This window comes from Dermacentor albipictus, chromosome 3, assembly GCF_038994185.2.
Source record: "Dermacentor albipictus isolate Rhodes 1998 colony chromosome 3, USDA_Dalb.pri_finalv2, whole genome shotgun sequence".
Taxonomy (NCBI): domain Eukaryota; kingdom Metazoa; phylum Arthropoda; class Arachnida; order Ixodida; family Ixodidae; genus Dermacentor; species Dermacentor albipictus.
Window position 1 is genome coordinate 158,873,478 of NC_091823.1, and position 25,478 is coordinate 158,898,955.

General features: G+C 46.0%; 1 protein-coding gene across 1 annotated transcript in view; it reads left to right on the top strand.

Annotated features, from left to right (window-relative positions):
- LOC135908680 (serine/threonine-protein kinase RIO3) overlaps positions 1-15,507 on the top strand; it is a 33,744-nt gene extending 18,237 nt beyond the window's left edge. The window contains exons 7-10 of the mRNA XM_065440531.1: positions 4,192-4,374; positions 7,614-7,944; positions 14,568-14,672; positions 15,224-15,507. Coding sequence (XP_065296603.1) covers positions 4,192-4,374; positions 7,614-7,944; positions 14,568-14,672; positions 15,224-15,397 — 793 coding nt within the window. The 3' untranslated portion in view covers positions 15,398-15,507. The remainder of the gene's footprint in view (positions 1-4,191; positions 4,375-7,613; positions 7,945-14,567; positions 14,673-15,223) is intronic.
- Positions 15,508-25,478: the final 9,971 nt, after the last annotated feature.

Sequence of the window (25,478 nt, forward strand, 5' to 3'; positions counted from 1 at the left end):
CAGGCCAGGGGGACAGGGTGAGTCTCAGGCTTAAGGTATTTATTCACCTTAGAGTACAATACCAACTGGACAACAACAGCAAACACAAATACAAAACAAAACCACAGCGGCGGAGCGTTCCGCACGTCTGAGGCGAAAGAAGCCGCACAATGTTGGAACCACAAAAGAGGCTGATAAGAGTTCAGCTCACCCAGAGTAGATCCGCGCTCGGGCCCTGGGGCGGTCAGTCGCTCACGAAAGCTGAACGCAGCAGGGGGACGGCGCGCGGCGGTCTCAGCGGCTGAATTGAGATGCGGCCAGTCGCAAGCTCCTCAGCCGAAAGACAAAGATGCATCGGGAGAATAGCGCTTCTCCCCGAGCGGCGGAGAGGGAGTCTCCCCGGTTCCAAGAAAGGAAAAGGAGGGAACGGCGTGCCTTGGCTGCGGCGTCGCGGCCAGGTGCGAAGTGCAGCGGGAGCGGCGAACGTGCCCTCTCCCAGCCACCCTCCGCAAGCGAGCACGTGATTATCGCGTGATAACCGCGTGGCCACTCCGAAGATATCGGATGCGCGTGCGATCCCACACGGTGGCTAAACTTAGTTTGGAGCTGAATTGCCGAAGCTGTATTAACAGCAGCCACGCAACACTCGGAAAGCCAACAAAGGTCCTCGCCAGTAAAAGTGAATCTCTGCAATGGCACCAACCTTGTTCATGGCTTCCATCTTTTCGACCCACCGCACAGCAGCCTCTCATTCTTGATGCTGTTCATAGACGCACATCTGTCTCTTTCTTTAGTTTCAAGCAACCCATCACAAGACTAGCTTTAGATTTTAGGGGGGGTGCCTTCGCGAATTTGCTGTCGCCCTGTCGATTTCAGAACGTTTGACAGGTGGCAGATGACGCTGATCCCGACAATAAAAAGGCCCCTGGCTCTTTACTGTCCGCGTGACTGCAGTAGACTTGGAGGACCCGGTGGCTGTGTGCGAAGCTAAGGAACTTCGAAATGGTCTACTCTTTAAATAGAGTGGACAATAATGTACATCTTGATTTGTAGGTACAGTCGAACCCACTTATAACAGTATTCAAGTGCCACGAAAATTCCTTTGTTATTACGAATTATTGTTATAACCAGGTTGCATGAAAAAAATCAAAATAGGGGATGGCAGAGCTGATAAGAGAATGCTATGGCGGGGAGGCCAGTTGCCCGCCCCACCACCTTCCTCCATCCGGCTGCTGATTGTGTTCGCTCGTTTAACTGCTTCCTGGGCGCTCCGATCACATGTAACAAGCCGCGGCTGTCGGCGTTAAAGAATGGCACTGCTATAACAACTGCAAAGAGGGGTCACGAATGGCAAGTGATATGCAAGCACTGCCGAAGCGTCGCTTTGGTGGCCCCAAAAGAGGCTTTTTAAAAATTGTGCCACGGCAGCCTGTCAGCTTGAGAAATCCAGAAGAAACGCTCAGGCGAGATGCTTGTAGTGAAATCGCCACAAGCATCTCGCCACGTACTTCCCACTGGTTTGCACGAGAAAACCGTATGTCCATCAGCCTTGCACGCTTTGTGCCAAGCTTGCTGACATCCTTCTCCAAGGCATCCAGGTGCTCAACATAGTGCAGCGGAAGGTTCCTCCTGAAAACGAACCTCTGGAGTGACTGAATTATCTGCCCGACCTCCTGTGAAGACAATGTTGAGGCAGCCTGCCCTACCGCATCATCGCTGCCATCGTCACTGTCACTATCTGATGCAAGCATGTTTGCGACAATCGCCATATTGGTTACAAGCACTTTGTTTTCAAATCTATAGTTTGCACTTTCTTTTCACCAGCAATGTCGTGCATTGCCAATGATCATCAAACGGATCGGCCATCTTCGGTTTTGGCGGCAAGTCAAATGAGGCTGAGAAACCGCATGGCCAGGAACGATTTCAACACAAACAACAAAGGCGAACGCAAGCGATTAAGCTGTTTGCAGAAGTACGCTGAGTACAGAGCCAGCGAACCTGCGAGCAATCTTTGAGCAGCGCAGTTGGCGTGATCCACTCATGTTTTGGAGGGTGGGGCGGCATAGAAATATGGACGCAGCTCATTTGCGTTTGGAGGTGTGGAAGGGTGATGGGAGAGAGGTGCGTGGAGACGGCTGGAAAATGAGTGCGCCGCCTGTTAGAGCAGTAGTCCATTGTGCAGCGGCTGAAATTTCTTTTTTTTTTTTTTTCAAGGATTTTACATTTCACTACCTTTCGGCTCGGACATCCAGCAGTCGGATGTCATCGTTATAACCGATGATGCGGCATCGGGGCATTGTAGTAAGCAGGTTATTTCACCTTGGAAAGTACACAAAAGTTGATGGTGCAGCAGCTTCTTATTGTAATAACCGATATATTGTTCGAACCGGTGTTGTCATAAGTGGGTTCGACTGTATTTAAGTTACTGGTAGCTTGAAACATTCTTGTTACACAATACATTGATTCCTGAGCACATGCAACACTGCATTTTCGTGCACAAAATCTGTAAGCATTAAGCTTTGTGATAAACATTCTAATATTCAATATTTTATTCAAATTCTGCTGCAGTCAATTTCTTTTTATTAGACAGATAAAATTTATTGAATTATCCCATGCATCGAGTTAAACAGGATGCAGAAGAAACACCAAACACACCGCTGATTCATGTGGCAGTAATTGCCCGATTCTAACATGCCCACGACTCAAATGCATGCCCGTGTCCAAAAAGGAGAAGAAAGAAAGAAACAGAAATTACATTAAAGCTCCTGAACAAGTAGAAATCTAATGCACACCTGACTTTTAGCAAGGTAAATATTGATACATGTACTTCTTTATCTTTTCCGGGTGACCGTTTTTCACCACCTAACAAGTGTTATCGTACAGTGCAGGACATGCCTGCATGTATCGGAAGTTTCTCGAAAGGTTTGAGTGATTCTATCCACTGTCTGTTGTCACCGAACCTTGTGTAATCTGATTTCATGTATGCGCGATGCAAATTGTATAGTACTTTATGGAAGACATGCGGGCACCAGTGATTACTCTGGAACCTTCAATGACTGATGTTTAAAAGCCCACGCACTTGACCCGCTGAGCAGATTTTTGCCAATCACCGACTGTGTCCACTGCTATCACCGTTCTTTGAGTGTAACTTGCTTTTGAAGAAACAGGTTCACTCAATAAAACGCTGGTTTCATCATTCCCAGTTTTGCTGCTTTCTTCACCGTCACTACTACATGACAAATGCAAGGGTTCAGTGGTGGCTGATATCCTAAAGTCAGCTTTGCCGCATGTCTTTCTAAAGTCAGCTTTGTGGCAATACAACTGTATTGTGCTTTAGAGCATACCAACGCTGTGAACGTGGTTTTGGTTCCATATCTGATCATACATTGTGGGCTACCATTATTGCTTAAAAATATTCCTAGGGGAGGCAGAAAATTGGCATTTTCAATGGGAGACGATGTGTGTTTAATGCATTCACTCTGCCCTCAGCTCTGCCACGACATGTTGCCACTTAGGGTCATTGTAGGGATCACGAGTGTGCATGCTGTTTGGTCAGTTTCGAAATAACCGGCGAATGCCAATTTTAGTATCCAAATAACTAAAGTTTAGGCCCACAGAAATGCACATAGGCCAGCTTGGAACCTCGGTTGGGGTCAAATTAATAGAAAAATTTAATTAACTGCAATCAAATTAATGGACATCTACTGTGTTCAGTATTCGCACAACCCTACATCATTTACATCACAAGGATCTTTGGAGTAGTGAACAAAAAAGCCATTAGGGAAACATGAGGGGCCTATGTCCCCCTAGTGTCCCAACCTCATGCTGCACAGCTGTGCCAGAAATGTGTTTTAATTTTTTTCTCTAGCTAATGTGGTACAGTAAAACCCAGATATATCGAACCCATATATAACGAATTATTGTGTAAGACGAACAACTGTAAAATCCACTTGAAAATGTTTGTACATTTTTATTTTATATATTGAACTTTTTTGTAATCCCCTTCAGATTTACTATATCCGGCTTCGACTGTATTCAAACTTTTGCTCGCATTACTGCATCCTTTCCTAGATTACTAAGCTAAATAAGAGTGGCAGGTTTGTTAATTCAGAACAAATCGTGGTGACTTATATTTGCCCTTCTGCGTCAGTATACCTTTGAGCATTACTTAAACGAAGCGAGAGGACCAATTGGGTTGATCACTCTGTGCAGGAGTGAGGAATTCGCAGTGCCTGTGGAGTGTGCGGTGAAGGTGTTCAAGACTACGCTGAATGAATTCAAGAACCGGGAGCAGTACATCCGCGAAGACTTTCGCTTTCGAGATCGCTTCAACAAGCTGAACCCTCGGAAAGTTATCCACCTCTGGGCTGAGAAGGAGATGCACAACCTGAAAAAGTAAGTGTGTAGAGCATTCATGTGCTTGTGATAGGCTCAGCCTGTCTACTACACTAAGTTTGTAGAGTTTGCTTGTTGTGTGTGTCCAACTCCCGTGCATTGTGGAGATGGGTTTGCACGAGTCTTACTTCATGAGTGGAAAGGTCAGGAAAGGGCGTGATGTTCCTCCACAACGCACAAAGGCTCTATGGCAGGGTTTATCGACTCTCCAACGTGGTGTGAAGAATGCTCTGGAATCAGAACGCCAACAAACATGGGCTTGTTAACCCAAGATACAACACAGGGCGACAGTTGCAGCATTTATGAGTAAAGGCTTGCCGAAAGACCGATAGAGTGTGCAAACCCGCTATGCTAGGGCTAACTGGGTAGCAGTCTGCCAAGCACAAGAACGTAAAGCCACGGGAGCAGAGGTCCCACGTAACCGAGTCATTGCAAGCCTGTGCGCATCCACCAGGGCAACAAAGCACTCGGCAGAAGAGAGCTCTGGCGAAGAAGGCACCCAGTGACTGCCACTCGGGTGGCCAATGAAGGAGTGTTGCACTGGCGTGTGCTCGTGCGATGACTCGATGCCGAGAGGTAGAACTACAGTTTGTGGGGAAATTAGCTCGTGCCTGCTAGCCTTGCTTACCATATTGCCACTGGGGCAGCAGTTCCTGGAAATGGAGCTAAGCACCATGCACAAGCTGGGGAATGAGACACCGGAAGGCACCTTGATCCCCACAGCATCCAGCGTTTGTTCCTTTACGTGTTGGTCAGCGACATGGCCTTGAGTGACTTCGTTGTCTGCTGTTACAAATTTGTGTCAGTTGGAATCAAGAAACAGCTTCGAATGGTGCTGACGAGGACTGCAATAAAGCGAGTGAAGTGCCGCTTTTGCAAAGAAACCCTGCAATCATTTAGCTGGTGAAGCACAGTTGAACTCTGTTGAAGTTGCCTGGGAATGGGAGCTTGGTACATGCATTCACCATACTTTTGTCTCTTGGTAGTGACAGCATGACACTTACTGATGCTGGTGATTGTACTCCAGCATCGGTAAGAAGCAAGCAAGTATGGTTCTAGCTGTAAAAATTTAATGTTTTGTCTATCAAGCTGATGTTCATGTGAAGGTATTTTGTATATCACAGGTTACCACAAAACTTGATGCACTCACTTGTAAACTGGCGTGCCTACAGAAGCACTTGTGTACTCTGCCATGCAATGAAGGATGCCACGGCTTGCCAGTTCTGCAGTTCCATTCGTTGCCACAATGGTGGCACCACTTGTCAGTGTGAATTTTTCTTTAGATTGTAATATGCATAGAATAAAGCACACATGCCTATATAAATGTAAAGCATACAATATTAAGCAGCATATATGGTGCACTTAATAACAGCTGGCTTACGTGCAGTAGTCCACAATTAGGTGATCCACATCCAGCTCTAGTACCAGGGTTTCACCTCAAGGTGGTGCAGTGTTTTATTTTCCACGACATTCTGCTCCAATTTAAAATTACAATTTCTACTTAAACTGCCAACAGCATGCTCGATTCGATCACTACGAATCATGGTCAATTCATTGCCATCAAATTCTCATGACAGGTTTCGGGCTGTTTAAAGGGCCCCTCACCAGGTCTCGCCATATAAGAGCTGACAAGTGCAGTGCATACAATACAAGCTAACGATCGTGTGCACTAAGCATTACAACCCTATGTGCCGCGGAAAGAGACTAAGTTTCAAACCAAACACCGTTTTTCCTTCTCATGGGCGCAGTGCTTTCATTCGGGGAGTCGACGTATATTGCGCAAGTGCGCCTACGTAAATGGCCGTGCTGTGGCATCGCCCATTGTAACACATGACTGCGAGAATTGTTCGAGGCAGCATCAGTTATTTGTTTAATCTGTTGCTTCAGTAGGTGAAATAAAGTTGAGATAAACAATGAAACACACAAACCGAATGTCTGCGTGTTTTTGCTTTACTTCGTACTGTTGCAAGAGAGATGTACTTCCATTTTGTTCGCTTGTTTCCACGTCGTGCAGTCGCGCAGACAGGGAATGAAACTGTCTCATTTTCTGCTGCATTGTTACAGCACTGCGATCATGCTCTTTCATCCTCTCGCACCTGCCTCATTGCTCGTGATTGTGGCACTAATCAGGTGTTCTCGAACAGAGCGTGCAAAATTGTGTGCCAGACTGTCACCGAAAGTGCGCCACTCTGCAAAAACACGCGAGGGAGAGTGGGAAAAAAAAAAAGAAGGCGGGGCCCGTGACATATTAATCACATGATCCTCTGGCTCCGGTATGGGAGAACACAGGGAAGGAATTTTGCCTGCGGAGGCTAGACGGTGCAAGTGGAGAAAGTGCTTATACGCTTACCTCCAGAAATCAGTTCACGTCATTTAAGATATTTCTATCTCTGCTATTAATGAACTAATTTGTAAAATTATTGTTGTAGAACACTCATTACAGGGCACCTAACAACTTCCAGTGTATAGTCAAAATTTGCTTTGTAGCCTGGTGAGGGGCCCTTTAAGACAAATCTGTTATTTTGGACCCCCAAATATTCTGACCTTGCAGGGTCTCACACGTGCTCTGGGACAAAGGAATGACAACACGATAGTGGAAACAATCACAAGGGCATTTATTGCGCCTTCTATGCGCCAATCTAGGCAGCCGAATTACTATCAATATTACATGCCGATGGGCGCTGACGAATTGAGGAAGTACGACTCACCGTGATTGGATAGCGAGCGAATATGTTCACCCCCATGCTGGACACCCACGCCTAATTGTTTGCGTGTACGACTACGTGAACAGTGGCATCTTCGAACAATAATTTTTGTCCATTCTGGTGCCCTGCTCCCAAGCCTTTCGCAGGACATTCCCGCAAACGTTGGGTGAATGCACAAAAAGCCTGTGCCGCTTGCCCACCACAAGCCAAAGAGAGACGGCCTACTCCTTTTTGTGCCCATGTAACCCTGCCGTTAGGTGGCCTTAGCAGCGCAACACTCACGCCATCTCTCGTAATATGCTGCAACCACACCACCTGCTGTTGGCGCTTAGCTATGCAGAGAAGCCAGATTACAGGAGTCACGATTTCCATGCGGGGGGGAAAACCGCATCAGTGGGTGCGTGAGAGTCAAGCATCCCCACAACCTTTAGGCGGCCCCTGCCGAATCCAAATTATCAGTGACTGAATCCCCATGACGTTGGCCAACTGAAGTAGCTCTCTCCTGACGAGTGCACGTGGTGTGCTTGCTTGCAGAATTGAGCGAGCCGGTCTGCCCTGCCCCTCTGTGGTGATCCTCAAGAAGCACCTGCTGGTGATGTCCTTTGTGGGCGTGGACGGCGTGCCAGCCCCACAGCTTCGGGAGGCGGCACTCGTCGGCGAGCAGCTGGCAAGCGCCTACGCGCAGACGGTGCAGTTGGCTTATGACCTGTACGACCGCTGCCAGCTGGTGCATGCCGACCTGAGCGAGTACAACCTGCTCTGGCACCAGGGCCGGGTAGTGCTCATCGATGTGAGCCAAGCCGTGGACCGAATGCACCCTCATGCCCTCGAGTTCCTATTCAGAGACTGCACCAACGTGTCTAGGGTGAGCAGCCAGCGTTGTGGTGTAGCTTCTACATGCACACGTGACAGCACCGCAGGCATGTAAAGGCAGGGGCGTGCCCACAATCCCACAAAAAAATTCCTGGCCATGTCGCTGTGTAGAAGCAACAGCAGGGCCAGGACATCTAGCTGATCACTGCCAACAATGTCAGTGTAGCAGAAGTGAAAGTCAGACTAGTAGGCGTGCATTCATTTCCTTCAGTTGGTGTGTTCACTTCGTTTCGGTGTATTGTCTTTGCGTCTTGCTGCAGTTAATAATGAATGTCAGTGCAGACCACTTTTTGATAATATACATTTCCTGTGTCACTTTAAATTGGAGCCTAACAAAGTGATCTTCGAAGCATCTAACACCATAAAAGAACGGGATAAGTGCATTAGAACCCCCTCTGTTGGTACCACAAAGAAATGGAATAGGTTATGCAGAGGTGCCTGCCCAACTGACTGCATGTAGTCAAACGCACCTATAACAATATTCAAGCGCCAAGAAAATTTCATTGCCATAACCAGTTTGCATGAAAAATGGCGGGACAAACATTGAAACACTTTAATTAGACATAAAGTGCAGTTTAACACGCTTATAGCATTACCAGCTTTAACAGTACTCGGATGTACCGATGAGCAGCCATGGCACTGTGAACTTATGTGTGTTCTGTGGTAAAATAAACTGCTCAGTACTACTTTGAGTACTACTTAATTAAATCTAGTGTCCGCGTCGAAAGGAAAGGGAAAGCAGAATTCGGGAAAAAAAAAAGCAATGTATGAGCCACCACGCAAACCTGCACGCCGTGCACCTCTATCTCTCTTGTCTCCCTTCCAACCCTCCGAAACACGAGTCGACTGCGCCAACAGTGCCTATGTCGAGGGGGTGGAAGAGGGTGGGAGCACACAAGGGCGCGACTGCAACAAAGCCTTGTTGTGCAGGGTGTGTGGCACAAAGGCGGTGTGGTAGTTCATATGTTGTTTCTAATTTATTTATTTCTTTCCAAGAGAATTTTGCATTCTTCTTTTTGTTTATTTAATCTTTTTGTGTGTGTGTGTGTGTGCGTGTGTGTGTGTGTGTGTGTGTGTGTGTGTGTGTGTGTGTGTGTGTGTGTGTGTGTGTGTGTGTGTGTGTGCATGCATGCGCACACACACCCACTAGCCAGATTTAAGTGCTGTGACTGATAACACAGCATGGGAGCATTGTAATAAGCAGTTTATAGAACACACACAAAGGTTCACAGTGCTGCGGCTGCTCATTGTTATATTTGATGTATTGTTAAAATCAGTATTGTTATAAGTGGGTTCGGCTCTACCTCTCTATGCCTAGCTTGTCAGGAAAAAGTGAATGATGATGCCAGATTTGCATGGAACCATAATTGGTCTTTAATTTTCTCTCTCTCTCCCTAGTAGACGTGTGCTATTTGTAAGAGTATATGCAAATTTAACCAGTTGTCTTTATTTTGGAAGGTTCTAGTAACTCCTAGTCAAGAACTCGATGAAAGCTTGTCTGGTCAGGTAGCAAGCATATGATACAAACAGTGACCGAGTCAAAATTATTATTTTACGTTTCACATGTTCAATAATTTTTCATTTTACCAGCGACCTCAATTTTTCACTTTCTGTTGTACTAAATCCCTGTGCTACATGGTTTCTTCAAATCTTTGCATTGACTGATTGATCATGCGGTAACCTTATGTGCCAGTAATTTTTGTACTTACTGAAATGGTAAGGCAGTACCTGCCTTACCATCTCAAAAAAAAAAAAAAGCCAGAACTTGGGTGTGAGCTTATATTCAAGGAACCTGGTTAAAGATGCATGTTGAAGATTAAACAATGCAGTCACAATCACTCATGTTAAAATGCATTTGATCCCTGATGTTGAAGGGGCCCTGAAACACTTTTGAACACGGTAAGAAAATGTAGCTAATCCTTTAGCGAGGTTGTTTTGAACATGTGAGCAAAATATTGTAGAAGAATTGACATTGGGCCAAGTTGGCACTGGTTGAACATCTTGAAGGGGCAGTGTAAGGCGGCAAAAACAGAAGCAGGAAAGACTGTCAGCACTGTCCTGTGTCTTTCCTGTTTCTGTTTTTGTTGTCTTGCACAATATTATTGCACTGCATGCAGCAGGCAAATCATAGTTTTGTGTCAAAAGCTGCGAAAAATTGCTTGCTGTCGCTTCCACGATGTCTTCTTGCTGCATTATCACTAGACCGCCAACAGCTATTGGCTAATTTTGTGATTGCGAGGACGTTTTCAGTAAGTCAGTTATTGCTCATTTGAGGTTAGTAAATGAAAATAGACGCAAAAAACATTTAATCTTTGTATTGCCAGTCTACAAACAACAGCTTCGTGTTGCTGTGTCTGCTGCACGTAGCCTCCGAGGTGAAAAGCGTTAATGTAGATACTGCAGTTGCCACAGTCTGCCGCCACGAGCCATTTCGCCGCCAAGACTTCCAACCTTGGGTTTGGGCCCCTTGTGCCCCTTGCCATCTCCTCTGTGTAGCTTCCAGCACGCTAGTGAAAATGAGAGAGAGAGACACTCACTGGTCAGATAACCGCATTTAGTTTCACATGTGCTTGAAGGATTCGAAAGATATTTGCGGCCGGAGATTCGTCATCCAACATAATTTAATTGTGATGTTGTTCTATAATTTGTTATAAAAGTGTTTCAGGGCCCCTTTAAGAATGCCGCATAGACTCGCCCCACCAACTGGGTTCCAAGAGCAAGAGAAGCAGCCGCAAGGCAAATGGGAACCAGCATCGTGATCATGTTGGAACAACATATTTGTCGAACAAACCTCACAACATTTCCAGAAGAGCTCTGTTTCAATTGCATTCGACAAAACATAGGACATTGCATTGCAGGAAAGAGAAAGTAACAATGAATTAAGGGATATTGATGACAGCATTGTATAGACTTTTGAGGCATCATGAAAACGTGCAAAGAGTTTGTAACTAGCATTGGACATTAGAAAAACACATTCAGCTTTTGTTTGTTCATATCTGTTTCCTGTTTTTAAGGGAGCACATTTTCTGTTTTACTTGATCGTGTGATTTTTGGGCATCAATTGTGGCCAGCTTAAATTCAAGTACATGCCGTATAAACCGGAATATGGGTTGACCCCTGACCTTGAATTGGCCAGACAACCCACAGTGTGCTAAAAACCACTATATAAGATGAGGGGCGACATTAGCTATTCCTTTTCGGGAAAAGAATCTTGACCTATGTTGCAGTTTATATGGTACATGACCTTGGGTTACTGCTGCAGCACCCATTTCAAAGGGGCTCCCAAGTGCAGAACAAGTGCACCGCTTCGGCCTTTCATAGTACTGTTGCACATTAACTTTTGCGATGGGTTGTCATTGCGAGTTTAATCTGCTACAGAAATTCATATTCCTAGAGCAACTTGCGAAGGAAATTTCTGGTGGTGGCTGCTCATAGGGCTCAATTAGGTGCATTATTCCTTCATACCCAACAAAGAAATGTGAAACAAAAAAAACAGCATGGTTGTATTCTATAGCTTTCTTATGTGCAGAAAGCAAACACAAAAACAGGTATTACAGTGTCAAAAAGCTTTACATTAATGTTACGCTTTTATATACTGCCAAAAAGGGCAGTGTTACATTTGCTTAGACTCATTTTTCTGTTCAGCAAAACACTGAGCCTCTTTAGATTGCAGAAATTCATGTTGTTCTTCATTTTCATGTTGCAGCAGGCCTAGTCACTTCTTTCTCTTTCCTTGCACGAATGTGTGGAAATAATTTTCAGTGTAATGGCAAATTGTTCCTGAAGTTTAACTAATACTGAGCACTCTATGATATCGCCTAGACTAAAACTTGATATTAGTCTCAAAATGTGGTCTTAGACATTATCAGTACTCAGATAGACTAAACTTTCTCACTCTGATCATTCCTTAATCATTCTTGCTCTCACGACAACAATACAAGCATTAGTTAAACCTTGATATAATGAACTTCAATATAACAAAACTCTCGATAAAAAAAAAGTATTTTATCTTTTTATAACTTCTTGTCTGTAGAACACCTCTATCTTGAACCTTAGTATAGCGAAATTTCACTGCCGCCGCGAAGAAATACCGAGACAGTGAATGAAAACTTCTACGGATGAGGATTGTCTAATGGTTGAATTATGAGCGGCTGCTCGAATGCACCTCCAATCGAAGTCACCACGCAAGTGAGAGCAACTGCCAAAGCAGAGTAGTGTCATCTATAAAGTCGAAGTGCAGTAAGATCTTATCACGCCCTCCATACATATATGCTTTGGCTGCTAGTGAAAGCGTGTGAGAGGAAACCGAGAAGGATGGTTGCTTGACGATGAGGGATGGGGAGGGGGGGTTGCAGGTTGGCTTTATTTAGCATGGCCGTGGTAGTGCATGGCTGAGCACATACGCAGTTCGGGCACCTTGTTTTAAAGGTAATCTGCCACGCGTGCAAAGGCTTGGGCAAGCTTAGTGGCATCATGGGCTGTCTTTTCGTGAGTTTAGTGCTGGAGGTCGCGTAAGCTCAAGTTTCGGAAACGCGTTGAAGCGAAAGGCAGACAAAGCATTCGTTCAGTACGCTGCCAGTGGTTTTCATAATAGTGACATCTCCATGCGGGCAACAATATCAGTTGCGTGGCCGGAGTGAATGCGAAAGTGGCTGGCTTACCTTTGTACTGGCGGTGTGAAGACTTTGTTCACGTGGCATGAAACTGTATCTTTCGTTGCCGGCTCTCAAATTCAACAAAATTATTTTTTCCTCGTTCAAATTTCTTTTTTTCGATTGCCCAATAGTACGAAACATTTTGTGGCCCCTTCCACATCTGTTGTCTGTTGTCGATTGTACCTATTTTAATTAAGGTTGAATTTCAGTGCAGTGAAATTTCAATAAAACAGCAAATTGCTGGTTTTAGCGCCTACGTTATATGGAGGTTTAACTGTAGTATATTAGTGTCCTTCATAGATAATCTAGTTTATGTATGTGGTGATTCTGTTTTCTTTGTCATCCTTGTGGCATGACTAATTTTTTAAAAAGTCGTGCTCGAGTTATTGAGCTGGTCAGAAAACTCAATCGGTGGCTGTAAACAAATTCTTCGTCTGTGGTTTGTCTTGGTTGTGAGCCATGCCAGTGTGACTCGCTCACTGAAAGTGTGGGTACATGTTTCAAAATATATTAGTTTGCTCCAAATATTGGAACTCAAACAAGAACAAACACAGTTAAACCTCGATATAACTTCAATATAATGAAATTCTCGATATAACGAAGTATTTAACTTTTCCTAACCTCTTGTCTATAGAACACGATGTAACTAGAACCTCAATATAATGAAGTGTGTGTGTGTGATTTCAATATAACGAAATTTCCCTTCTGCAGCAAAGGAATGCCAAGACTTTGAAAATAATGGAAACTTCCGCAGACGCAGATGGTCAAATGACTGAATTACAAATGGCTGCTTGCAAATGCACCTCTCAAATCATGCCTGGCGCGACAAGAGCGACCGCCGAAGTGAAGCCGCATCATATTTCCGTATAAAGTCCAAGTGCGATAGGATCCTATCAAGCCCCGAGCACGTTGTGCTTTAGGTGCGAGTGGAAGTGTGCGAGGGTGAGACAAGAAAGATGGTGGCTTCGCGCATGAGTGCCGCCGCTCCGCGAGCAAAGGAAAAGAGGGGGAGAGAGCGAGCTCGGGGGTAATGCAATCAAGCGCATGCAAGGGGCGGGGCGAGGATAAGTTAGCGCGTCTTGGCCATGGCTGCACATGGCTGTAAGCGCAGCTGAGCACATAGGCATCCACGCACCCTGCTTTAGAGGTAATCTGCTTCGTGTGCAGAGTGGGCATGGCACTGTGTAAGTTTTCTTCCTTCATGTTTAGTATTGAAGGTTGCATAATCTCGAGTTTTGGCGACCCATTGGAGCGAGAGGCAGATAAAGCATTCCCTTCCCACTGCCGGCGCTTTTCCCAATAGTGTCATCCCAGTGCAGGTGACACTATCAGCCGCGGGTGCAGAGTGCACGCAAAAGCGTGGCTGGCTTCGCTTAATTCGTACCGCCTATGTGAAGATATCGTCAATGAGGCATAAAACCGTATCATTCATCGCCGACTCCCAACTTCAGCAGAAATAATTGTTTTCTCATTGAAATTTGCTTTGTTCGATTGCCCAATAATTAGGAAAATTCTGCAACCCCTTTCTTTGTAAAAAAATTTATCGGCGACTGTACTTATTTGCATAAAAGGTCGAATTTCTATACAACTAAGTTTCAATATAATGAAGCAAATTGCCTATTTTTACCTACTTTGTTATATCAAGGTTTGACTATATATATAACATATTAACATAACTATTAACATATATAAGTATGTATATATGTGTGTATTATGTGTATATATGTATACATTTTTTTTTTCACTGTTATCTGCTGTGCTCATGGCGCCAGAGGCCTAGTCAGGTGTGTATAGTCTCGCCTTTTGCTCCAGCGCCATGACAATCTTGTATTGTCAAAGTTATTATAAACTTCAAACTGTACCAGATAGCATAATACTAGATCAAGTTTTCTAAAATACTGAATATTCGTGCAAGCCCTCTCTTTTTTGCATCTGAACCACCATGTGCCCCCATGTGCAGTTCTTCCAAAGACAGGGTTTGCCCGACGTCCTGAGCCCCAAGGATCTGTTCACGCACGTCTGTGGCCTCAACCTGCCTGGCGAGGGTGCCGAGCTGCTCTCCCAGGTGAGGCCTGCAGCCCATACGTTTTGCGCATGGTAGCACATAATGCAGTTCCTGTGGCTGTCGCAGTCCGTTTATTACCCCAGCTTTTGCAGTTTTGCGTTGCACATTGATGCTGCTTTGTGTTCATTTGCATGAATCGGTGCGCAGTGATGCCCACAAATAATGCAAATGGGCTTGCTGGGGCCAGAAGGCGATTCCAGATTATCAGGTTTCCTGAATTAACGAAGGACAAATTAATGTGATGTTATTTTGTTATGTGAAGGGAGGTGACAAGTGTATCTTGCTCAGTGCAGTTTTATTGAATAAGCGCCTCCAGTCATTGAGACATGAAACTGAGTTCATTATAAGCAGTATTTCATTAAAAGCAAAGAAGCTAAAGGAGAGTCCTAGTAATGCAAAAAGGTGCAAAATCTGGAATAAAGTGTTTTGTTGTGCCGAGGTTTTACTGTATATCACAGTGTTGCAAAGCCTTCTAGTATTTCTCCGCAGAATAAAGGGTGTTTTTTTAATCAAGTTCATTGTCGCTCTCTCTCTCTCTTTCTACATTGCAGATTCAGAATTACGAAAAGAACGAGCAGCTGTTGACAAAGGAAAACCAGCGAAAAGCGGATCTCTTCAACACACTTTTCGAGAAGTCTATGGACAAGAGATCAAGGATAGGAAATGAATCTGGTGCCACGCCAGAAAGTGGAGAGCAAGACAGTCGGGTGGTGCAGTCTGACTGACAGCCAAACCTGTGATGTGCCTGTGGCCTTCTTTTTTTTTTTCTTAGCAGATTTTTATCTCAATGTCAGTCATGACAAATGAAAGTGTAAATAAAAGTAGATACAAATGATTCTGGAGAGCAACGGTGTTTTCTTGAATGGAATTAAGGCATGTTGTTTCGTGCTCTTGATATGATGAATGCTGTAATACAGTTAGTATGTCAATGCAGAGTGATGTTGAATAATAATTGTCCTTGCCTTGATGCAGCATGATTTCAGTAGAAAGTCATTAGATGTCAGACGTACAGAAACAGGCCCCAAGGAAGAGAACTGGCATCCTCCTGTTATACAGTAAATTCATGAGCATCACTTGTGCACCTGATCTTTAATATCGGAGTTTATTTTGAGAAAGACACACTTGTGGTATTACCTACAGTAATTCACCTGAAGAGGTGGATTTGCTCTATCTGCCACAGGCAATTTATTTAAGATTGCCTGTGGCAATTCTAAATTTTAATTTTAAAGTGGCTTATTATGGCTGTAAGTGCGGCTGAATGCATGCAATCCCATTCCCCATCCCTATACAGAGTAGCATGCCAGCAGTTATATGCATGCCGGCAAAATTCTCTGTTTTTATAATAAAGAGCCCCATCTCTCTCTCTCTCTCTCGCAGCCGCACACCCTGCTTTAGAGGTAATCTGTCGCATGTGCAAAGAGTGGAGGCACTGAGACAATGTGGCATCGTGTTAGCTGTCGTCCCATGTGTTTAGCATTGGAGATTGCATAATCTCGAGTTTCGATGACCCGTTGGAGCGAGAGGCAGACGAAGCATTTGCTCCCGCTGCTTCTCCCGATAGCGTTGTCCCACTGCGGGCAATGCTATCAGCTGCAGGGGCGGAGTGCACGCGAAAGCATGGCTGGCTTTGCTTAATTTGTACCGCCGATGTGAAGACATCATCAATATATGTGGCATGAAACCGTATCATTCGTCGCCGACTCCTAAATCTATTGGAATAAATTGTTTTCTCATTTATATTTGCTTTTTTTGATTGCCCAATAATTTGGGAAATTCTGCAGCCCCTTTCCGTGTAAGAAGCATTGATCGGCAGTTGTACTTGTTTGCATAAAATGTTGAATTTCAATACAATGACATTTCGATATAACAAAGCAAATTGCCGATTTTACTGACTTCATTATATCGAGGTTTAACTGTACAAGGGGATGGGGGCAAGCGTGACTAAGCGTCCTTATACTGCGTTGAGAGCGACCACCACCGCACGCTCGCTATGTGGCTCGTGTTGTGTTGCTCGACGAACGGTAAGAGCGGAGGCAGGTTGACGGGAGCTTAAGGCGTGTCGATTAGATGTCCCCTCATGTGTTGGCACTCGCCCAGGTCCCTCCCACAGCGGTTGGCCTCCCAAATGTTGTCGTTCGACCCAAGCCAACGCATCTTCCTTGCACCTTTTCTCAGTTCCATTTTCCTGGTAACATGGTCGCTTCACCTCCTCTAGGCTGCATGAGCCAAACGTTTTTTTGCCGATTCGCTGAGTGATCTTTTGTGGCACTTGCTTATTCATCGGTGTCTTCTTTATCTATTATTTCGCTATGCCACAAGCGTTTATGCAGAGAGGTTCGTCCTTGTGAACGATGCAGGTGTCGTGGTGCACGTGCTTCTGTGTTTTCGACGCAACTTCGGCGTCGTCCTGGCGTCTTGGAACTTCACCACACATGGTTTTGCTGTGACAACTATGACTGTTTCCACTTTGTTATGGCTTTTCGTTGGACCAATGGCACATCATGTGGGACTGTGCCGAGTTCCCGACGGCAGCTACCTCCAGGACTTACCCGTCAGAACTTCAAGGTGCACTGCAGTCTGCAGACAAGGACTCACAACTACGGGCCGTCCAGCAGGCCCGGGGTGCGCTCGAAAAGCACAAGCCTCATGACCCACTACAAACGGGCCTAACTGGGCTAGTGCAGAGTAGGGTATAACCCCAGGTCGACGCTTGGCCAGCGTCACGACTCGTTAAATCGTCGTTTGCCGGCACTTTATTAAAGTTATCCCTATCCTATCCTATCCTATCCTAATTGATTTTAGATCACAGTAAACATTTAGTAGCACAAGAAACTAAGACGTTTGTCCCTCACCGGATGACATTGTTAAAGGGCCCCTGAAACGGTTCGGACAAATTTTGTAGGGTACAGCTAAAGTTAATCATTTGCACAACAATTTGTGTGAAGCATCTCATATTAAGAGAGCTATGAATGACTACAAGTTACCCTCCTCCATAGTCGCACATTTTCTCCTCAACTTGCTCGCCGAGTGATCGTGGCTAAACTTCACCTTCACTGGCTCTGCGTCATGATGGCAAGTCGTGTCGTCGACTTCCGGTTCTCTAGGAGCGAGTGCACGAAGCCTCTCCAAACTCTCCGCCAGCTGCTTGGCAGTTGACCCCAAGCGAGAGCTATCGAAGCAGCGTGCGTTGCGAGCATTCTTTCGCAGCGCTGAACGTGTCTGGTATTCCGTTAACGAGAAGTGAGCTAGGTGTTTCGGTGGATGGCTGGAAGCATAAGTTCAAGCTGATGAAGGAATTTTAGCATAGACGTACGTGAGTGGCCTGATTGGTCTGCATGGTTCAGGCACCTTGGTGCAGAGCTTAACCAGCCAAACAAAGCGCTAGTATTGCATTAATCAGGAGGAGGAGGAATAAACTTTTATTGTAGAACCAGCACTTTATGATGGCCGGGCCTACGCCTCCCACGAAGGGACGTCGAGGGCTTGCCTCGCCGCCGCCTCGCGGGCGTGCTGGGTCGCCCAGGTTTGGTCGTCGAGGGCGGAGCTCCGCAGAGCCTCATGCAACCTCGACGAGAGAGTCGTGGTGTTAGTCTGTGCGTACTGTGCTGGGCACTCCCATAGCATATGCGAAAGCGTAGCCGGGTGAATCCCACAGCACCGGCAGTTGGGGGTAGTGTAGACGTCCGGAAATATAAGGTGGAGGCGGGCGGGTGAAGGGTACGTGTTTGTTTGTAGTAGATGCAGGGTGGTAGCCTGCGCCCGGCTGAACTTTGGGTGAGGCGGGGGGAAGATTCGGCGACTCAGGTAAAAGGCCTTAATGAGATCGTTATAAGTTGTCAGACTGTCCCTGGTGTCCAACTCATCTCCAGTGACTCCGGCGCGGTTGACTAGGCCTCGCGCAATGGAGTGGGTGACCTCGTTGAGATTGGGGAGGTGTGGGTGGACAGGGCCCGCATGGGCCGGGATCCATGTTAGGGAGATTATGCTGTCTTTAGAGTGTGGTGCCTGGCAGAGGATGCGAAGAGCTTGGGGAGAAATACGCCCTTTGCTGAAGTTAGTAACGGCTGAGCGAGAGTCACACACTATGGTGTGACAGGTGGGATCTAAAGTGGCCAGGGCGACGGCCACTTCTTCAGCCGTCTCTGCAGTGGGGGTAGTGACGCTGCAGGCATGGTGTAGGGCTCCATCGCGTGTGGCAACGGCCACAAATCGTGTGCCATGGGAGTATTGGGCTGCATCAACAAATGTGACGCCAGGTACGTTGGCAAGGGCTTTTATGATAGCTCCGGCCCGAGCTTGGCGCCGGGCCCTGTTATATTCAGGGTGCATATTTCTAGGGATAGGGTCTATGCAGATCCAGCTACGGATGTCGGTCGGGATCGGTTGTTTGGGGCCCTGTTGCTGATGGTAGGTGAAGCCAAGCGTGGACAGAATAAAGCGCCCCGTTTCAGTATGGGTGAGGCGTTCAAGCTGAGAGCGTTGTTGGGCTTCAATGAGTTCGGAAAGGTTGTTGTGAACTCCCAGTTGGTTGAAGAGTTCAGTGCTGGTGCAATGTGGGAGACCGAGTGCTTGCTTGTAGACCCCTCGTATGAGGGTGTCGAGCTTGTTGTGCTCAGCCCGGTACCAGTTGAGGTATGCAGCAACGTAGGTAATGTGGCATATGACAAAGGATTGGACGAGTCGGAGAAGGCTTTCTTCTTTGAGTCCTCCTCGACGGTTAGATATACGTTTAAGAAGTCGTAGGGTGTTTTGAGATTGGGCACAGATCTTGTTGAGAGCCAAGGCGTTGGAGCCGTTGGTAGAGATGGTGAGACCGAGAACCCGGATACTAGGGACGTTTGGGACGTTTGGACTTGCATTAATCAAGTGTAAAACATTTTAAACATTTATAAAAACAATGTGTTAATAATTACACTCCTGCAACAAATTTATACCAGCAGCAAAGAAGAATACATTTCGTTACTGAGCTTGCTGTGTGTGGTTGACCTTTGTGCCCCCAGGTGGCTGCACCATGCAGACCATTCACATTTGTGCTTCTGCTCATGCCGTGAAACGACATAGTCAAACGGCCAGGCCCTGTTCCCTTGCACTTGCATTTACCTGAATACCGGACTCACGAAACGCTATTGTGGTAGTACTCCTCCGGTGTAAAGTGACGGCCCCAAACGCCCAAATCCTGGCGCCGATTGGATAGCAGCAGTCCGATGCGCTGCAGCCAGTTTGCTCGTCTGCTGCCTTTCAGAGGGACACGATGTCGCAGCTTGACATATTGCCAGTCGCTACGTTTGCAGCCCACAATGCAACAAAGTCAAATCATGGTGCTCGCGAAAAGACTGAGACCCACTCTGACTGCGGAGCTCTCATCAAAATGGAGCACGTTGTAACACAAGCAGACAACGCTTGCTGTGTGATGAAAGTGCTTAAGTCTAGTGAGAAATTGTTCGTGTGCATTCTCTTTCTGTTACTTTCTTTTTATAGAAACAAATTAACTAACATTCCAGCTATTACAAACAACATTTGTTCACCATAAAGTTGGAAAAATTATTGATGATGCGTCCTGGGCAGCCAATCGGATAGCTCGCTGTACTAGTGTCATTGGGGACAATGACATCAAATGGGTTGGGGCGGCTTAAAATTCAGCCGAGCGATGTGCTGCGATCGGCAGCGATGTACATTTTAAAAACTTATAATAAATTACGTGCTTTACGCGGGGCACTTAGGTGCATCAATTAATGATCAGAAGGACCTACTCTAACGACTCGGTACGTTTGTACAAAATCATCAAAATTGTTTCAGGGTCCCTTTAAACATGCACCGTGTCTCCAGTTGTCGTCAATTAATTTGTATGCTTCACACAGCACTGGAGGTGTGTGTACTTGCTTGGAGCATTTTCTTTAGTGTAATGTAGGATTCCAATATTTTTTTCCCTCGATGCTCTCTTCATTCCTCAAAGCCTAATTCACGCTAAAAGATTGGTCGAGTTAATTTTAATACAGTTTGAACAGCTCTACAACAAACACTTCTCCAACGAAATCGCCTGTGCAAAGAAGGATTATTTATGTCCCCGTCGAATTTTTGCCTTTTATATGGATTGGAACCTATATGGAAATTATATGGAACTGATTTTCATATAGATTGTGGACACCTCTACAATGAAATTGCTTGTACAACAAAGAAATTTATGTGTCCTCGAACGCTGAATTGTTGCTTTACAACAAATGCCACACAGTGATGCTGCCACTGCTCTCCGCAGATGCCACTAAGCTGCGCTCTGTGCTAGCACTAATAGCTGCGACAGCAGCCCAACTAAAGAGCATGCTAATGTCAGTGAGCGTTAAGTCCTGCTGCACCGCTCCAGGTATTGCTCAGCTAGTATGCTGCTTGCTTAGCACAGCTAGTAGTGGGTGCGTCAGTTGACAAATACGTCACAGTTGATGACACAGTTATGTAATTGTAAATGATGACCGACGACATCTTCAAAGCCATCCATAGTGTGAAAAGCGCGCGAATGTCAACAAAGGCAACTGTGACAAAGAGTGTCTAAAGAAGCCGAGAATTCTGACAGCAAGGGAGGTGACAGGGGCATGTAACGATCTGCAGCTTTATCTTGTGTGGCCCCCACATTTTGCCGCAAAGTATTTCTTGAGCCTTGAAACAATAAAGTCGGTTGCAGTTGCACATTCTGTGAGTTGAACTGCGGCCGCTCAAAAAAATTACCAACTTATTTCACTAAGTGTCTCTCGAAATGACGAACAATTCTGCTTGCTCTTATTGAGCGTGCTTAGATCGCTGTATTGTGAGTGGTGCAGTGTGCGATCTTTACAACGAAGTGGCCTGTAAAACAAAGGATCTTGGAGGTCCCAAGCACTTAATGATAGAGGCGTTCGGCTGTAATAATAATGATGTTTATTTTCAGAGTACACTTCAAAGGATACAATCTTGCAGACAATGCACGCTAGGTGCACACGCATGGTGCCTGGCATAGACTTCACCCAGCAGCAAATAGCACACCGAATATTTGTTTTATTGAATATTTGCTATAATATATGCATACCTGTATACACAAATATCCAACACATAATAAAAGCAGAACATGCATAACATAACACACACAGATTTTGTCAGTTTCAAGTTGGTTTCAACGTATAAATGTTTGATTATGTATTATGCAAGACAGACTATGCAGTTTTCTACAACACAAGAAACAATAGTTAAAGGAACAGAATAAGCTAAGATATAAAATATAGAATCTCCTGTTTTTTTTTTGTACAAATAAATGGTTTTACAACTGTAACCTGGCAGCAAATCCTACTGCCACAGGAGGGTGGAGTTTTAAATTTATTTTCGATAACTAGAAGCAGCTGTTCTCTTCACAGCAAATCAGATTTCTATGATTTCATATTTTGAAGGTTCACGTGTTGCATACAAACGTAGGTAAAATGCACATTGGGCAGTCGAGTAAGTGCTTGGAAGCCGGCAACATAAATTTGATGTCCACCATCGCCAGTGGGAGTTGAACTAGTGTCCCTGTGGCATTGTGCACTTCACGGTGGGATGCACCAACACTGCATTGTTGCACATATTTTAAGCTTCGTTATTTGAGCAAGGTTTTTCACACCACACAGACACCGAGAGGACACTGTGAAGATATGTCTCTGCATCTCTGTTTGAAGCCACAATATTCAATACTGTAGCGGTTGAGGTTGACGCATTCATCACACATACGAAAAAAAAAGAAAAGAAACTGTTTTGGAGAATGGCGGTCCAACGTGAGAGCCTGCTGCTGTCTCAGTAAATGAGAGGACCAATGAAACAGCTAAACCTAAGTAAGTAGCTAAGGCTAGAGTGGAGAAGGACCCTGAGGTGAACCCGCCGGCAGCCAGCGTCTGAGTGCAAACAAACTCTACCCCACTCCGCAATGCCGGCACGCCTAGGCACAAATGCATACAACATGCACTAAGAAACCTCCTCCATAACGCCTAGGCAGAGTCATATACATCAGGCGTTTCCTCGAATGAATGTCTTCTGCAAGGACTGGTGCGACCGGGACGCAGCAGACAAGAGGTGCCCAGAACGTCTATGTTCACGCATGAGATCACGTCTGCTATAACCTACGATGTCATATTTGTTCATTTGCATGGCGGTCTGTATTCCGTGCCCACTTACAGTGTGAGTAATTCATATTTCCACTCCATATGCGTGTAATAAAAGGTTGGGGCTGTGAGCTGTTCAATGTGCTACCGCTAGGTACCTTGCGCGTATATTTTGCCTCCTGGTCGCGTCAAATTGCATCCGACCTGTGGAATGGGCCATGGCATCCCATATAAAGCTGCTCATGTGAGTGGTCAGTGCGTGCACAGAACCATTCAGTAGTCTGGTTCAGGGAAGGATGTGTGAAAGAACGAGGAGGTAATAAAACATTGGCATGACGAGCTGTTAGAAGGGGCACTCCAAAGGGTGTAAACTATTCTATGCTGATAACGCGCGTGCCCTTCGTTACTGGAAAGTACTGGGCTCGCAGCGTTAAAGAAAGGAAATGCATCAAGGCAGATAACGATTATTGTTGTGTCCCAGAAGGGGCAAGCCAAAGGGTGTAACTTTGCCTAAGAGTGTATGGAGTATAGAACTCGCCTCAAAGCTCCCTTTACATCGATATACCCCGTTCATACGGCTTTAAGAAAAAACCAACCTCTTCATAAGCGTTGTCGCCAGCATTATCGATGATGTTATTAGCATTTCTCAAAATTTTCAACCCCACTGGGGCGCGCAACTGGCCCAAAATAACACGCCTCCATGGAATACTGCGGCCCGTCCGCGGTAGCCCAGGAGGAAAAGAGCGCCGTGCGCAGCCGGCGGGCGAGGAGAATCGAGGATGGAAGCGCCGTGAGGAGGAGAGTGTCGCTACTTTCAAATCAAGGGGTTTTAAGCTGCGCGCGCTTCTGCTGCCATCTCTCGCGCGCGGCGCGTGTTTTGCTCTCCCCTTGTTCTCCAAAGCTGGATCACGTGTTTTCGCCTATCTTCTCGCCCCCTTCCTCCGCGCAGCGCGGTTGTGGCGACTCGCCGCTACCGTCCACTCCGCCCTTGCCGTCCCTTCTCCCGCTGTCGCGGCACTGCCACGGTGCCGGCGGGGGGCGCTCCTCGTCGCCTCGCGCGTGTTCCACGTCTCCGTCTCCGCGTCGCATGGCAGTACGGTTCTCAGCCGTGTCTCGCTTCCCCATTTGCAGCGCGCGTTCCTCAGTGGAATTTGTCGCCTCTGGCAATGCTTGCGCCTGGCTGTCCTTCTCCCGCCTCCCCGCTTGCCTAATACTTCCCCTTACTTGGCGCAGTGCCGTTGCAAATTAAGCATGCGGTGACTCGAGAGACAGGTATAGCGCGTTTCGTCCCCTTACTTCTACTTCCCACCCCAACCTTGTGCGGCCACATTGAGGCCTGTCTGTGAGTGAATGAGTGTGTGACTTCTACTCAATACCCCTGTTCTCCACCCGTTTTTTCATCCCACCTAAGAAGAAACATTAAATAATAATTGCCACCCCCCCCCCCCGCCACACTCTCCGCGGCGGTGACCCACTATAAGATGGTGCGTCGCCGGAGCACCGGCTCGATAGCGGCAGATCGCGGCGTGTGCTGCTCTATCCAAAACGCAGAACCACCTCCGTTTGGCACTGCGTGTTCTGTATGCAGTTGCCTGTTGTTGAAATAAGGCAGCAGCTGCGCTCAAATGTCGCATTACCAAGAAGTAAATCGTCGACCATTTTTTTTCTCAGAACATGGCGATTTCTTGAATAATAGCTACGCAATTTCGTAGTTTTCTGTCGTACTGCTTTCGTCATATGGAAGCCAAGGTGTTCTTTTTAGCCTAGCGCAGTTTTCGAAAGCAGAACGACGCTTGTGCATCAGTAGTGCCGTCACCCATTTACAGCACAGTCAATCAATGTCATTTTGTATGTCACTGGGTGACCACTGAACGCGGGGTACTCACGCGCACCTTAAGAAACTACTTTGCATCAAATCAAGGCACCCTTGCTATGCTTCACCGCAAAACATTCTGTATGTCTAACCGCTTAACATATTTGTACTGCGATGAAGCTAACATTACGAAACCGAATTTCGCAACGCTTTTTATACCCTTGTCTATCTACCAGCCACTACCAAACACTTGTCGGTACATCACTTGTCAGAGGTCTTACCAGCTAATTCTCCCCCGTTGGGAGTGGGGGAGACTTGCATATATAAAAAGTGCCAAGGAAAGCAGTTACCCTGATGAAGGCAAGTACCCCTGTCGAAACTTTTGCACCAGCCTTGTCGACCACTGTTATCACCACAACATATTTGTGTGCTGCGGTGAAGCATGCCTATAGTGGGAAGAATTTACACGAATCGGGAATTTAGAGTTTCAGTGAGTGACGAACCTAATGTTCTAGTCTCAACAAAGCAGATTTTCGCGGCAGGATGATGCTTTAACAACTTTTGTTAGCTAAAGCCATACATGCCAGGTTAGCTCTTGTTACTATCAATACGCTTTACCGCAATGCAGAAGTTGCCTCACTGCACGACACGCCCGCCGTAGTTAGCCGAAACCCTATTTCACCGGTCACTGCAAAACACATTCTGTGTTGCGGTGAAACATACTAAAGCACATGTGTCAGTTTATAATGTAAAGAGCCGTGTCCTTCGCTTTTGTGATATTGTGACACTCAGTTTAATGAGAACATATTCACTGCTAAAAACATCCACATTGAAATGGAGACATGAACATTGATGGCATCCTGTATGATGTTTTATCCCTTTGCTTTGTTGTGTACCTGT